Raw genomic sequence first — 13752 nt, 5'->3', positions numbered from 1 at the left:
AAAATTAATGCACATATGGTCAGTCATTTTATTTTTCAATATATATTTGAATAAATAATACACATAAATAATTCTCAATGTCAACACTGTATTAGGTTTAGTTCTTTACTTGAATTAGTCATTCTGATGTTTCTGTAAGAGAAAATAAAACAATGTTTGTTTTTTTTTATATGTAATAGTATAAAATATTAAAATATACTGTTATGTACCTTCATCTGAGAGTAGATCCAGTCCAAGTAGAAAGTGACGTTGGCGTAAACATCTGGTTTATAGTCTTCAGTGCAGTGTCTCCCCCAAAGATTGTCACCTAGCAACCACCATCTCCCATCCAACAAGGACATGAGGGGCCCACCACTGTCCGTCTGTGACAAACAAAAGTGTTTTATTTCATTTATAATCTCATTAGGGGTTCAACTATTTGAAACTATATGAGACTGAAATTGACGAGACAGTGTAGTAGACAATGGGCACAGATCTGACAGAACACTTGACCTGATTGAAGAGTAAATATGTTGAAAAAGTACTTTTGAAACAGAAAGTACATTGTCTCCATGTTAAATCATCCCTATATTACTACACTTTTGCAGATTTAGAGATTTTTTCCATTGAATTTTTGTTTATTGTGTGCCTATCCACCTCAGACATAGACTGCTTTAAGAGCATAAATAAACGTCTGCTCCCTTTGTGCAAATACATTACACATCTGCACAATGCCTTTATCAGTATTTACACAGAGGGAGGAGGTAGAATATTCAGTGGGAGTTAGTGTGTCTCACCAGGCAGCGGTCTGTGGCAGTGTCCTTCTCACTGGCACACATCATGTGCTCTGTCACTAGGCCATTGTAGTCAAAGGAGCACTCTGCACTGTCCACAAGGGAAACCTGGCCTTCTAATAGACTCAGTATATCTGCACAGCAAATTCAAAAGTGTTAAATTAAGTGTTGTGGTGAGTAAAGTGAAGAAAATCCAGATATGTTTCAACATAGTAAAGAGTTATTTCAACTATGACAGTGCTGTAGAGTAAAATAAGTAGTTGTTGATTCACAGTGTTAACGTCAAACACTTATATTTTGAATATTACACTACATCAGTGTTGGACTTTTGTAACGTTTCCAGCGGGAGAGCTACAGTCCGAGAGAAAAGCCACATTTCACCGTCGGAAGCTAAGTTAAGCTAAGAGCTAATAGTGTTTCTTTTTCAGCAGAACCTGAACTCAATGAGCCTCAAGTCCAACCACCTGAGCTCTCACATGCCCCGGGTCAGATTACTTTACCTTTTTAGGACACTCTGCAGTTAATTTAATTCATAAAAATACTAAATATATTTGGTCTAATGCTAGTAGTAGTAAGCTAAATAACTTAGCAGTGACAGTCAATGGTACCGTCACTGATGTTCATAAAAATTGGGTAAAATATCCACAAATTGTACTAAATTAAGAGTATCGTTACTTCAAGAAAATATTTCTCAAGTCTAAATAAAAAGTAGAAGTTCAAAAATGTGTTAACTAGTTAAAAGTATTCGGGGAAACTACTCCTCAAGTAACTTAAGTTATAAGTAACTGGACGAAAATTCAGATTTATCATTTATTGCAGGACAAAGGTTTTTTATGTCATCGTTGACCTGGCTGAATTTGGTGAACACTTCAAGGCATTTGGTCTTTAGACTCTCATAAACTTTACACCTGTATTCAAAGAACTGTCTACAACATGGACGTTGGATGTGTCAAAAGAAACCTCAAGAGTGAAAGACTGACTCTTGAGGTAAAAAGTTTCTGCAGTGTTAATGTTTCATAATTAGCAGGACTGTCTCTGTTGTGAACATTGTTATGTTTATATAATGGAGAGAAGATCTTGTTTCAAACAGTCAGACATGCTCCTCTCATTTTTGGAGATGAGCCTGAATTCCATTCAAAACAAGATCTTGATTGGACACAGAGAATTCCTGCTGTCAGTTGGATTTTGCAAAAATAATATTGTGTCATATGACTTGTTTAAATTGTGTTGATTGTATGATGTGCATTGTTTTAATATAAGTTAAGTTGAAATAGTATTTTGTGGTGGTTTTCATTGTTTTACATTTGTAAAAGGGATTATGAACTAGAATGACCACACAGCAGTTACACTGTATTTAGTGAAGAAAGAGTTACTATTGAATAGTGTAACATGAAAAACACTCTACACCATTTCTACTTCATAAAGTGTTAACTTTAAAGTGTTAAAATATAGCAATATAGAGTTATTAGTTTTTCACCATACACTAGTGTAAAAAAAAAAAAAATCTTAATCAGTGTCAAATTCAGTGAGGAGTGTGGTTACATTACTTTACCAGTGTTGAGCCTTCTACACTTTGGAAAGTGTAGTTTTAACTCATTTTATTGTGGACCCCATATGACATGGTAATAGTGTTAAAATTAACAATACACAAGTTGAATTAACACACTCGAATTTGCTTTACAGGAGAAGAAAAACAGTGAGTTCAATCTCACTGAATTCATATGGAAAACGTAGAAAGTATAAGTTGTAAAATAAAAAATACAGATCATCACTTCAATTTAAAATAAAAATTATACAGTGCTTGTTTTTGGGTTGGGATCTTACCGCCATTTAAGTTGTAACCAAACTTCGTTATCCAGAATGAGTGTGAATCAGCAAAACTTAGGCCCACAGTGGGGAGGCATATAGGTCGAATATTACTGGAACCTGTGAGTATAAAATTTAGGAAAAATTATTAAATGCTGACCAAAAAAATAATGCAGGATTTACAAACAGTTTATTTAGTTTATAGCCAGAATCACCTGCCATGTCCAGAGGATTAGCCAACCTCATGAGAGCGATGTCGTTTTGCTGTGTGATGGGATCATAGTCCTGGTGGGGGAGGATGGAGCTCACACTGTGCACTGGGGTGAACAGAGTGTCTAAGTCTCCCACTATTCCAGCATACACCTGCCAGCTCTGTGGGGAGGGCTCCCTGCAGACCGTAGATACACAAGAACTGAGCCTGAGCCAGTTACACAATAACTGTTTAATTTTGTTTCTTTAGCTGCTTTACCCCATGTACTCAAGCAATTTTGTCATTATCAGTGGTAGGCATAATTTTTCTATCTGTGTGAAAATAAATGTATTCATAAGATACATATCTATGTCAAATGTAATAATCACAGTTAGCAGTGTATTTTTTAAATGAATAAAACAACTTGAAAATCTACTATTCCACTGAGCCAGAAAAAATAATAATATAATATATAATCATCATCGATAATATAATCACAGTTTCCCTATAATTTATTTATTTATTTATTTTTACAACCTTACCAGCAAAATTTGATGACATTTTAAATAAAAAATTTATTAATAATCCCAAAATTGTCAACAAATTAATCAGCAGTAATCCTTTTGTAACTTCAATTGACTATTTGCAGTATTTTCTACATTCCAGTTTGTGGCATCTCCTCCATCTCCTAATATTCTCTGTATGATATCCTTAAGAGTTTTAACTAAACCTAAGCCAAATGTAGTAATCACAGTTTGCAATGTGTTTTTTAAACAATGAAACAATTTGAAAATCTACTATTCTACTGAGCTAATAAAAATAATAATATATATAATTATCATCAATACTAGTAGGCTAATACTACTAGGCTATGTACCGTATTTTCCGTACTATAGGGCACTCTGGATTATAAGGCGCAGTGTCATTGAATGGACTATTTTGGAACTTTTATCACATATAAACCGAACTATAAGGTGCATCAATCAAAACACAACAGTTAGATAAGTCAGTCATACATTTTTTAGCGCGTTCACAATAACTCTCAACTTTGTTCAATTGTAACGCGTAAAAATATACTGTCTGAGAGCTAAATAGTTAGCGTATTCACAATAACTCATAATTGTTCAAACAGTTGGGCGATTACAGCGTCCAGCACGCCCGCATCCCTCTCTTCATTATCAGAGTCAGTGTCATTACTGTTCCCTGGCAGTTCAGTGATGATTCCAGTCTTGGTGAAAGCTCGGACCACAGTTGATACTGATTTTTAGCCCAGGCATCCATGATCCATTGACAGATCGTGACGTAAGTCGCTCGGCGCCATCTCCCTCTCTTGGTGAATGTGTCTTCACCTTCTCTCATCCACTGCTCCCACACAGCTCGCAGTTTAACTTTATAATAGCCTTGAGTTTAAAGTCGGCGTCGTAAGCGTGTCTCTTGACAGGTGGCCTTTTGATTTAAAAGGAATCACAGTACGTATTATTCCGCGATGCCGTAATGCTGCAAGTGGTGCGGCTTTGTGGTTTACTAAAGTCGTACTAAGACACCCAAATAAATTCATATATATAAGGCGTGCAGTCGTTTTTTGATGAAATTAAAGGCTTTTAAGTGTGCCCTATAGTGCGGAAAATACGGTACTTACTTCAATTGACTATTTGCAAAACTTTCTACGTTTCAATTTGTGGCATCTCCATCTCCTGATAGTGTCAACTAAACCTAAGCCAAATGTAGTAATAGCAGTTAGCAGTGTATTTTTAAACAATGAAACAACTTCTAATCTACTATTCTACTCACCCAATAGAAACAATAAATTGGTTTTGAGTCTAGTGAGCCCCTGTGGCCTCTCACCTGATTACACAGTGCGCTGCTGTGAGTATCCAGTAGGGGGAGATGAGTGCTCCTCCACAGCGGTGAGTGCCTTCTAACTGCAGACTGACCTGCCAGGGCCACGAGCTGGGGGCCGCCTGCTGTCTGCTGCCACTGGAGTTCAGACCAATGCCACAGTCTGAAATAAATGTGTTGAAAAACATTGAAATATCGATATATGGTATAGTTTAATGTAATAATACAGTATCAATATTGTGGGCTGTTGTATCGATATAGTGTAGAATAATTTTTACATATGTATTTTACAAAATTATAGGGGTGTAACAATAACCAAAATATCGTGATATCATATCGTCAAAAGTCTCTCAATAATATCTTGGGCTGTCACAATATATCGAATCACAAGTTCTTTTGCTTAAATTCATTGTTATGGTGCAGCAATAGCTAAAAGAAAACAAAGGGAACTACATAGACCATGATCCTTTGCTCTGTTTTGGTGCAGACTACATGAAGAAATAACAGTTCTAAGCACTTTTTAAATCTTAGTTCTTTGAATTAAGTCTTGTCAAGGCATTTTAAGAGGAAAAAGTAGCATATTCACAATTTTGTTAGCCTCCACAAAATATCACAAAAAATACTATACTGTAAGATGTATATCGTGAAAAGATCGTACTGTGAGATCTGAACATTGTTACATCCCTACTGAAAGAAAGGGCTACAGTTGTGTTGCTTGTTTGGAGAAAGAAAACTTGTTTATGCAATACATTTTCACTGGCCATGTCTCATTTCTCTTTCCTCGCTTCCTTCTCCTTGATTCCTCTCCTCGATTCTCCATTTTTCAGCTGTCAATCAAATGTGTCAGATTAAGTGTCCAAAGAAAACCGCAGTAAACATGAGGGAGGCTTCAGAAACAGACATCAGATAAAAGAATCAAACTTTATTGGTCTCAGTGAGGAGTTTATATCCTCTCACCTCCTTGTGTCTTCTCTGTGGGCGGGACTTCCTCACCCATTTCCTGCAGAATCAAGGAGAAGGGAGCGAGGAAAGAGAAATGAGATGCGGCTAGTGTTTTGATGAGAAAATGGGTGTTTTTCATATTAACTTTGCACAAACTTAGTGGTTTAATAAAGACTTTTAGTATCACGACCATGATTTACTCTTTGTTTTTTACTGAACCGCATTGAAACTATTTCAAATATATCATATTGGCTTATGTTAAATTGAAAGTACACTGTATCAAAAACGTATCGTGGCCTATGTATCACGGCAGCTTTTTAATGATACCCAGCCCTAGTCTAAAACAAAACCAGAGCAAGTGTATGTTGATTATGTCTAATGTTCTAATGTTCTTTGGATGTGTTAAAGCCATAGACCTACCTGTACAATACAAGGTCACCACACTGTTGTTGGGACAGGTATCACTGCAAATTCAGAGCACATTTTTGATTATTTTATATTTATTTATTAATAAGGATGTAACAATAACCGAAATATCAGTATATCATAAAAAGTAATATTGTTGGCTATCACATTATATATAAAATTACAAGTTTCTTTTTTTAAAATTCATTGTTTTGGTGCAGCAACCGCTAAAAAAGAGAGGGAACTACATAGACCATGATCCTTTGCTGCTGTTTCAGTCCAATTTACATGATGAAATCACTGATATATACTGGATTATGACAGAAAAGAAGCATATTCACTATTTTGGTAACCTCCATAAAATATCGCAATAAATATCATACCGTGAGATGCATATCGTGAAAATATCGTATCGAGAGATTTGGATATCGTTACATGCCTATTTATAAATTTATACTGTTGCCTTTACAGTCACACTGAATGTTTACTAACCTCTGAATAAGCTGTTTTACAATGAAAGTGTCAGGTTTAATATCAGCCTTCACAACCAGAAATCCGTCACTGCTGTTTGATATCTGCTGATCTGACTTATAGTACGTGCTCCTGTTGAAAAAATTAAATCATTTAAACATTACATTAAAGGTGTATTGTGTAACTTTTCTGGTGGAGGGTCAGTCAAATGCTTTTGTTCATGGAGATGTAATTGCTTTGTCTGGAATGTTTTTTAGACTTAGACTTAGACAAAATTTATTGATCCAAAAGGGGAACTCACAGTGGGATTAAACCTTTCTATCTTCATGGAGACCAAACCAGACCAAGTTACAGGTCAGATCTGTGGAAAGGCAACCACACTCACAGTCAGACTGCTTGTTTTTCTCTGTATTTTTGAGCTGTAGTAAATGCAAGGTAGAGCTGTTTAATGTCATATTGTGAACCTCTCAGAGCAGCGCACTGACATATTCATAGAAACATGAAGGTGACGGACCTCTAACTCAGAAAAGTTACACAGTGCACCTTTAAATAAACCATAAATCCACAGAAATATATGGGACAAATAGGCATCTTACTTGCTGAATCCCATCTGCAGGCAGCTGGCTCCGCCCTGCAGATCTGTCCAGCCGTGAGCGCACACCGACCTCCAGCTCTGACTCTGAGGGCTGTAGATCTGAAGGAGGAAATCTGACCCATGCACCCGCACTGCGCACACAAACCAGCATATTGATTTGGCATTATGGGGATGGCATAAGGTGACGCCAGCTAGAATAGGTTTTAGGACTCCTGATGCAAGCTAAAAAGTGCAAATAAAAACACGAAGAAGACTGCTAGTTTTAAGTGTTTTATTACAAATGTTCTCAAAAATAAATTTTACAAAAGCCACCTCTGTTTATGGCATGGAGGAATCAAAATTTATGTTTATGATTAATAAACAATCAAACTAGTTAATATGACATTAACTGTAAATGCAATGTACAAATCATATCAAAAAGAAAAAAAAAACAACTACTAAGCTAGAATGAAAATCCCTAACCCAAAGTCTACTGGCCAAAAGAAACAGTATGTGGCCTGTTCTCTTACTACGTACAAGTTTTTCTCATTCTTGGGCCTCATTTGAAAGCTCAGAACCTCCAGAATTCACTCTCTGAGCTGCAGAGGCTGCACTAGCACTGATTTGGCTGCAGGTACTTGAGTTTTAATTAGTGAGGATTCACATCAGAGAGTCCTTTTAAGTTTAAAGCAACTGAATTTTAGTGTTGAAACTGGCAACCCAAATGCAAGACTATAGTATAAAGTTGGCCAACATGCAATCCATTGTTCTTGTGATTAAGAATAAATCAGCATTACAGTTGTTATCAGTAAATTATATGCTGATTAATCCAAAAACATTCATTTTGTCTTTTTATGTACATTAACTGCAAATTCAAAGCACATTTTGGATTATTTTATATTGATTTGTTAGTATACACTACCAGTCAAAAGTATTAGAACACCCTAATTTTTCCAGTTATTTATTGCAAGTCCAATGAAAAGCTTGAACTGGTACAAAAGTAAGTCCTGAACAGTCAGAGGTTAAAAAAAAGATAACAAAACACAAGTCCAAGCTCTGTCAAAACTACCTCAGGAAAAAAGAACAAGATGGTAAACTTGAAAACATGGAGTGTCTCTATACAGTCCCTATACTTAAACCCCATTGAGCTGGTTTTGGGATGAACTGGAAAGAAGAGTGAAAGCCAAGCAACCTACAAGTGCCACACATTTATGGGAACTTCTGCAACAGACTTGGGAAGAACTTTCTGAAGATTATTTGATTTCTATTCTAAAAAGAGCGAGCCACGAGTGTGTTCAGCTGTTATATCTGCCAAAGGTGGACACTTTCATGAATCAAAAGTTTAGAATATGTTTTGGTCAACAGTAAACAGTAAAAAAACTGGAAGAAATGTGGTATTCTAAAACGTTTGACCAGTGGTGTAAGTTTTTACCTTTACAATCATGATGAATGTTTAGTAACCTCTGACATAGTGATATTTGATTTGACCATGTTGGGAATATGTGGGAATATCTTTCATTAAAATAGATCATCTTTGTGAAATTTCAAATCAGAATACTATCCATTTAATGTTTTTATGTGACAAAAATATTATAAACTCCATGAACAATTTGAAACTTGATGCTAATTACCACAGTTAGCTTCATCCTGGCCCCCCGGACAGTCTACCACCCCATCACACCACTGGGAGTCCCACACGCAACTGCCATCTCCGCACTGCAGCCCATGAGCACAAGGAGATGACACTGGGGCAAAAACAATATGGCCATTTAGTGTAAAAAAAAGCAAAGTATATGGTAAAAATGGAAGGTAAACAAAGTACTCACAGTAGTAAGCGAGCAGGACGACAATGACGATCAGGAGTAAGAAGAGGCAGCATAGGCTTTTTGTCACCACATTAATGCATTTATCTCTGGCACCTGGAAAAGAAAAATAAGATGTGTTCACAAGACTTAAAGTTTCCATACATGTTTTGCTTTCTGTGTGTGCATTACGTGTTTGCACATGATCTAGTACTGCTATGCCCTAACAGTGCAGGTCTACAGCAGCTTGTAAGTATCTGTTCCCCGTATGGCTTTGAACATTAATTAAGTACAATGCTATGAAAAGTCACATGATCACTGATTGTAAAAATAAAAGAGGACAAAAAGCTATCCTTTCCTGTTTTCTCTCTGTGCGGGAGTGCCCTCCAACTCACAGATGAGGTCAGATATCTTGGGCATTATGTCACCAGTGACCAGTGTTGGGAAGGTTACTTTTAAAATGTATTCCCCTATAGATAACAGATTACACATCCCAAAATGTAGTTTGTAACGTAATCCATTAAATTACTTAAAGTGAGTAACGTAATCTGAATTCTTTGGATTACTTGATTTGCTGTAGATAAGCAAAGACGAGGATATCTTCACATAAGAAGTTTTGTTTGCTAAAAGAAAATGAAAAGCCCAGATTTTACTGAACCAAATTAAAAATATTATTGATAGAAGAGGAGGAGACACGGTCCGCACAGCATGGTTTAGTCCTGTTAAATCCTGTTAGATCCTGTTTTAGTCCTGGTTTTATTCCTGGTTTTATTCCTGTTTTAGTCCTTTTTTAGTCATGGTTTAGTCCTGGTTTAGTCCTGGTTTTAGTCCTGTTTTAGTCCTGTTTTAGTCCTGGTTTAGTCCTGTTTTAGTCCTGGTTTTAGTCCTGGTTTAGTCCTGGTTTTAGTCCTGGTTTTAATCCTGCTTTAGTCCTGCTTTAGATCTGGTGTAGTCCTGTTTTAATCCTGGTTTAGTCCTGGTATAGTCCTGGTTTTAGTCCTGGTTTTAGACCTGGTTTTAGACCTGGATTAGTCCTGGCTTAGTCCTGGTTTTAGTCCTGGTTTTAGTCCTGTTTTAGTCCTGGTTTATTCCTGGTTTAGTCCTGGTTTAGTCCTGGTTTAGTCCTGGTTTTAGACCTGGTTTTAGACCTGGTTTAGTCCTGGCTTAGTCCTGGTTTTAGTCCTGGTTTTAGACCTGGTTTTAGTCCTGTTTTAGTCCTGGCTTAGTCCTGGTTTTAGTCCTGGTTTTAGTCCTGTTTTAGTCCTGGTTTATTCCTGGTTTAGTCCTGGTTTAGTCCTGGCTTAGTCCTGGTTTTAGTCCTGGTTTTAGTCTTGGTTTAGTCCTGGTTTAGACCTAGTTTAGTGTCTGGCAATGAGTAGAATTACCGAAAACAAAACAAAACAAAAAAACCAACAAAAAAAGGGATATAGCCCAAAATGTGAAAACAGGAAAATACTGCTGTGTAATCCACTTATTTCAACAAAGTAACTGTAATCCAATTACCACTCACTGAAACAGTAACTGTAACTGAATACAGTTACTCATAATTTGTACTCTGATTACATAACTCCGGTACATGTAATCCGTTACTCCCCAACACTGCCAGTGACCTCTCACAAGACAGAAACATGTGTAGGCAGCAGTGTAAGTTTTACGGTCAGGCCAATGTGCTGGTTCATAAGTTCTCCATGTGCTCCAGTGATGTCAAAATTTCACTTTTTAAATGTTTCTGCTCGCCCTTGTACACTGCGTATCTTTGGCGCAACAACAAGAAAAAGAGTTTACAGAGTTTGACAGTGGCCTATTAGCCAGGCTGGCGCCACCTAGTGCCTCCACTCAATTTCATTTCTCTCCAGTGACTAGGTCAGGGATTGGAATACACTAGACGGTTCGTAAAAACCCTGGAAGTGTGAGTTCGGGCACCAGCCAATCAGGGAAGAGCCATATATTCTGTGTTGGCAAGAATTCCCGAGATCGAGGATTTAAAGCCGGAACAAAGAGAATGTTTGGTGAATTTTATCAAGGGGAAAGACGTTATTGCCCTTCTTCCTACAGGATTTGGGAAAAGCTTAATATACCAGTTAGCCCTGTTAGCGGAGCATTACATATGTCACGACCAAATAGCAGCGATTGGTTAAATGATAAAAAGTACCCCTTAACCGTCGAGCAAACGAATTCTAACGCTGTGAGGTCAGACGGGTTTCTACGAAGTGAAACCGGCTGATAAATCAGGCTAGTGATCTATAATGACTCTTTGAGAATATTCCTGAAAGTGCCAAGGTTTTGTTGCGCCAGTGAAATGTTTGTAATTTGTGGTGTGAGACCCAGTGTTGTCACAATCAGATGTTGTATTTATTCATTTATATGTAGAGCCATGAATCTGAGCAATCAAATCATTCAAGCTCTAGTGTGTCCTGTGAGGAGCTCTGTCAGATTCACCTCTAAGCTGTAAAGACACTGGCGCTCTTGTCTGTATACATTATAGCATGAACTGTATATTTAAATTTGTCATTCTTACTATTTTTTTATACTGTGAACCAGATATTATGTGTTCTTAGAAAAGATTGAATTGAATTTACCATATTACTAAAATGTCTTGTCAAGCACTCTATTGATTACTGGCTCTTATTTGTAGATTGAAGGTTGGCAAAAGTATCAAAAATCAGATACTAATCGAGAATAAAACTAGTACAGAAACTGGATACTCATTTGATACTAAAGAAGTCACATTCACAGGACAGAAATGAAGCTTTCCTGAATAGCTTTAGAATGATTTTGAGCTGTATCAGAACAAATATACGAGCACGTAGACTAGTATACACCCATGGATCACTGAGGAACCAACCTGGACCACTGAGGGATTACACAGATATAAGACCACATATATAAAAGAAAGTACTATGATTTAATGTTGAAAATCACATTCTATTGTCTAAATAGTGTTATTTATTATCATTGTGGTATCAGAATCAGTATTGAGTATAGAGCCTACTCCTTAATATCAAAATGAAGTTTGAAAATTTTGTAACCTGACAACACTAATCTCTACTCTTTCAGTCAAAGTTCCACATATTGTTTTATAAAAGAGACCCTGTAGCAATAACATCTCTTTGGAAACAAGCAAATGATGGACCTTAGATCAAACAAAAGTATTATTGTTTAATATATTGAATATCAAGTCCATACCTTAGTACTGAAATTGAGTTTGAAATTTTAGTACCGTGACAACACTAGAAGATAGTGCACTCAAGACTCATCTATTCAGAACTGCATTTGATCATTAAAATAATTTCATTTCATTGATTGTTTTTTGTTGCTTTGAGTATCCCGAAAAGCTGCTAAATAAATAAAATGTATTATTTATTTGCTATAAGTATGCAATTTTTCCTCGTCTAAATTCAAATTAGGCTGTAATTTGTTAGCATGCAACATTAAAGGTGCATTGTATAACTTTTCTGAAGGAGGGACCGTCAAATGCTTTTTTTCCCCCATGGAGATGTTATTGCTCTGTCTGGAATGTTTCACAGTATGGCATTAAACCTTTCTATCTTCATGGAGACCAAATCAGACCAAGTTACAGGAGAGGCAACCCCGCTCACAGTAGGAATGCTTGTTTTTCTAGGTATTTTTGAGCTGTGAAACCACCTGTAATTAAATATACGTAAAAAAATAAAATAAAATAAAATAAAATAAAGGTAGAGCATCTGAACTTCCATAAATCAAAGCACACTCAAGTTCAGAGGCCCCACCCTCTGGAATAATGTAGCAAATACTCTCAAATCAATTTCCTCACTGGATGATTTTACAAGACAATTAAAACATTGATTTGTAATGATATTTAATATTTGGACTACTGAAAGTCAAATTGTCTGTTCATGACTGTTGTGATAAAAATCATGTCTATAGGGGAGGTGATATTATAAGACCGATAAGGTTTTATAAGATTTCTGTTTCTATCTGTTCAAAATGTTGTTTTTAATATATGTGCAAATAAAATCTATCTATCTCCATAGAAACAAGCAGGCGATGGACCCTCCTCCAGAAAAGACAGAGTGCACCTTTAAGTGAAGTAAAAATACAAAACTATTTGATATGAAATTAGAGTTGCTGTTTTTTTGTCCTCAGAAAGGCACATTTAAATTACCAGTCTGAGATAAATGTTAATTTCTTACTTTTTCTGGGAATGGAGGTGGATATTTCAGGAGGAAGAGGCTGGGCAATGTGGTGGACGTACTGGGGTCTGACATCCATACGACTGGGGGGACTGTTGTCAGCAAGAACCAGACTGGAACTCAAGTCCTCACACTGTGGATAAAATACAAAACATCAAATAGTATAATATAAACTTTTTCAGTTTGCCTATAATAATAATAGAAGTATGGGACATTAAATACACCAGAAGTATATGTTGTACTTACCGGATTAGATGACATTTTCTTCTAAAGATGTATAAATAATCCCCAAATTTGCAACAAATTAAGGCAATCCCTTTGTAAGTTCAATTGACTATTTGTGGTACTTTCGACTTTCCCATTTGTAGCATCTCCTCTATCTCCTATTATTCTCTGTATGATCCTAATGGTTTTAACTCTACCTAAGCCACACCCTTTCCTCTAAGTTCCACCTCTTCTTTGATCCCTTCTTCTTCAACATCCATCCATCACCACACAGACCTTCTTGAAGTGAACAGTCACGGCTCTTGATTGGTTTGTACAGGTAAACATTAGGCTGCAATAGCTGAGTCAATGAGTGACTGATGGAGAAGTCTGAGGAATTAGGACAGATTACAAAAGTTTACAATTTCATTTTCATTAATTTAATATTTCTAGGTATTTTTATTGCACCACAATTATCTATTTTGTAGAAGATTGTGAAACTATAGTTTCTCTGATTATTGATGTTTTGATTTGTTTGTATTGTGATTTTAATGTATTTCTTATTCTGTAAAGC

General features: G+C 36.3%; 1 protein-coding gene across 1 annotated transcript; it reads right to left on the bottom strand.

The window, feature by feature from the left end:
• Window positions 1-114: 114 nt before the first annotated feature.
• LOC110171889 (transmembrane protease serine 2-like) lies at window positions 115-13235 on the bottom strand. The gene is made up of 13 exons (XM_020937694.2): window positions 13221-13235; window positions 12975-13107; window positions 8827-8919; window positions 8632-8745; window positions 7023-7152; window positions 6448-6558; window positions 5971-6014; window positions 4615-4771; window positions 2795-2967; window positions 2598-2699; window positions 777-907; window positions 210-362; window positions 115-132 (listed from the first exon to the last, which is right to left on the bottom strand). Exons 1-13 carry the CDS (start codon window positions 13233-13235, stop codon window positions 115-117), a joined length of 1374 nt encoding a protein of 457 aa, XP_020793353.2.
• Between the last annotated feature and the right edge of the window lie 517 nt (window positions 13236-13752).

This window comes from Boleophthalmus pectinirostris, unplaced genomic scaffold, assembly GCF_026225935.1.
Source record: "Boleophthalmus pectinirostris isolate CB_2022bp ecotype Guang Dong unplaced genomic scaffold, ASM2622593v1 HiC_scaffold_9, whole genome shotgun sequence".
Classification (NCBI taxonomy): domain Eukaryota; kingdom Metazoa; phylum Chordata; class Actinopteri; order Gobiiformes; family Gobiidae; genus Boleophthalmus; species Boleophthalmus pectinirostris.
This window is presented reverse-complemented; position numbering and strand designations above follow the sequence as displayed.

Excerpts from the sequence above, each read along its gene's own strand:
- LOC110171889 (XM_020937694.2), bottom strand. Across the intron at positions 6,015-6,447 it reads GTAAAACAGCTTATTCAGAG|TGATACCTGTCCCAACAACA; the intron begins GTTAGTAAACAT and ends CTGAATTTGCAG. Across the intron at positions 2,700-2,794 it reads TAATCCTCTGGACATGGCAG|GTTCCAGTAATATTCGACCT; the intron begins GTGATTCTGGCT and ends TTATACTCACAG.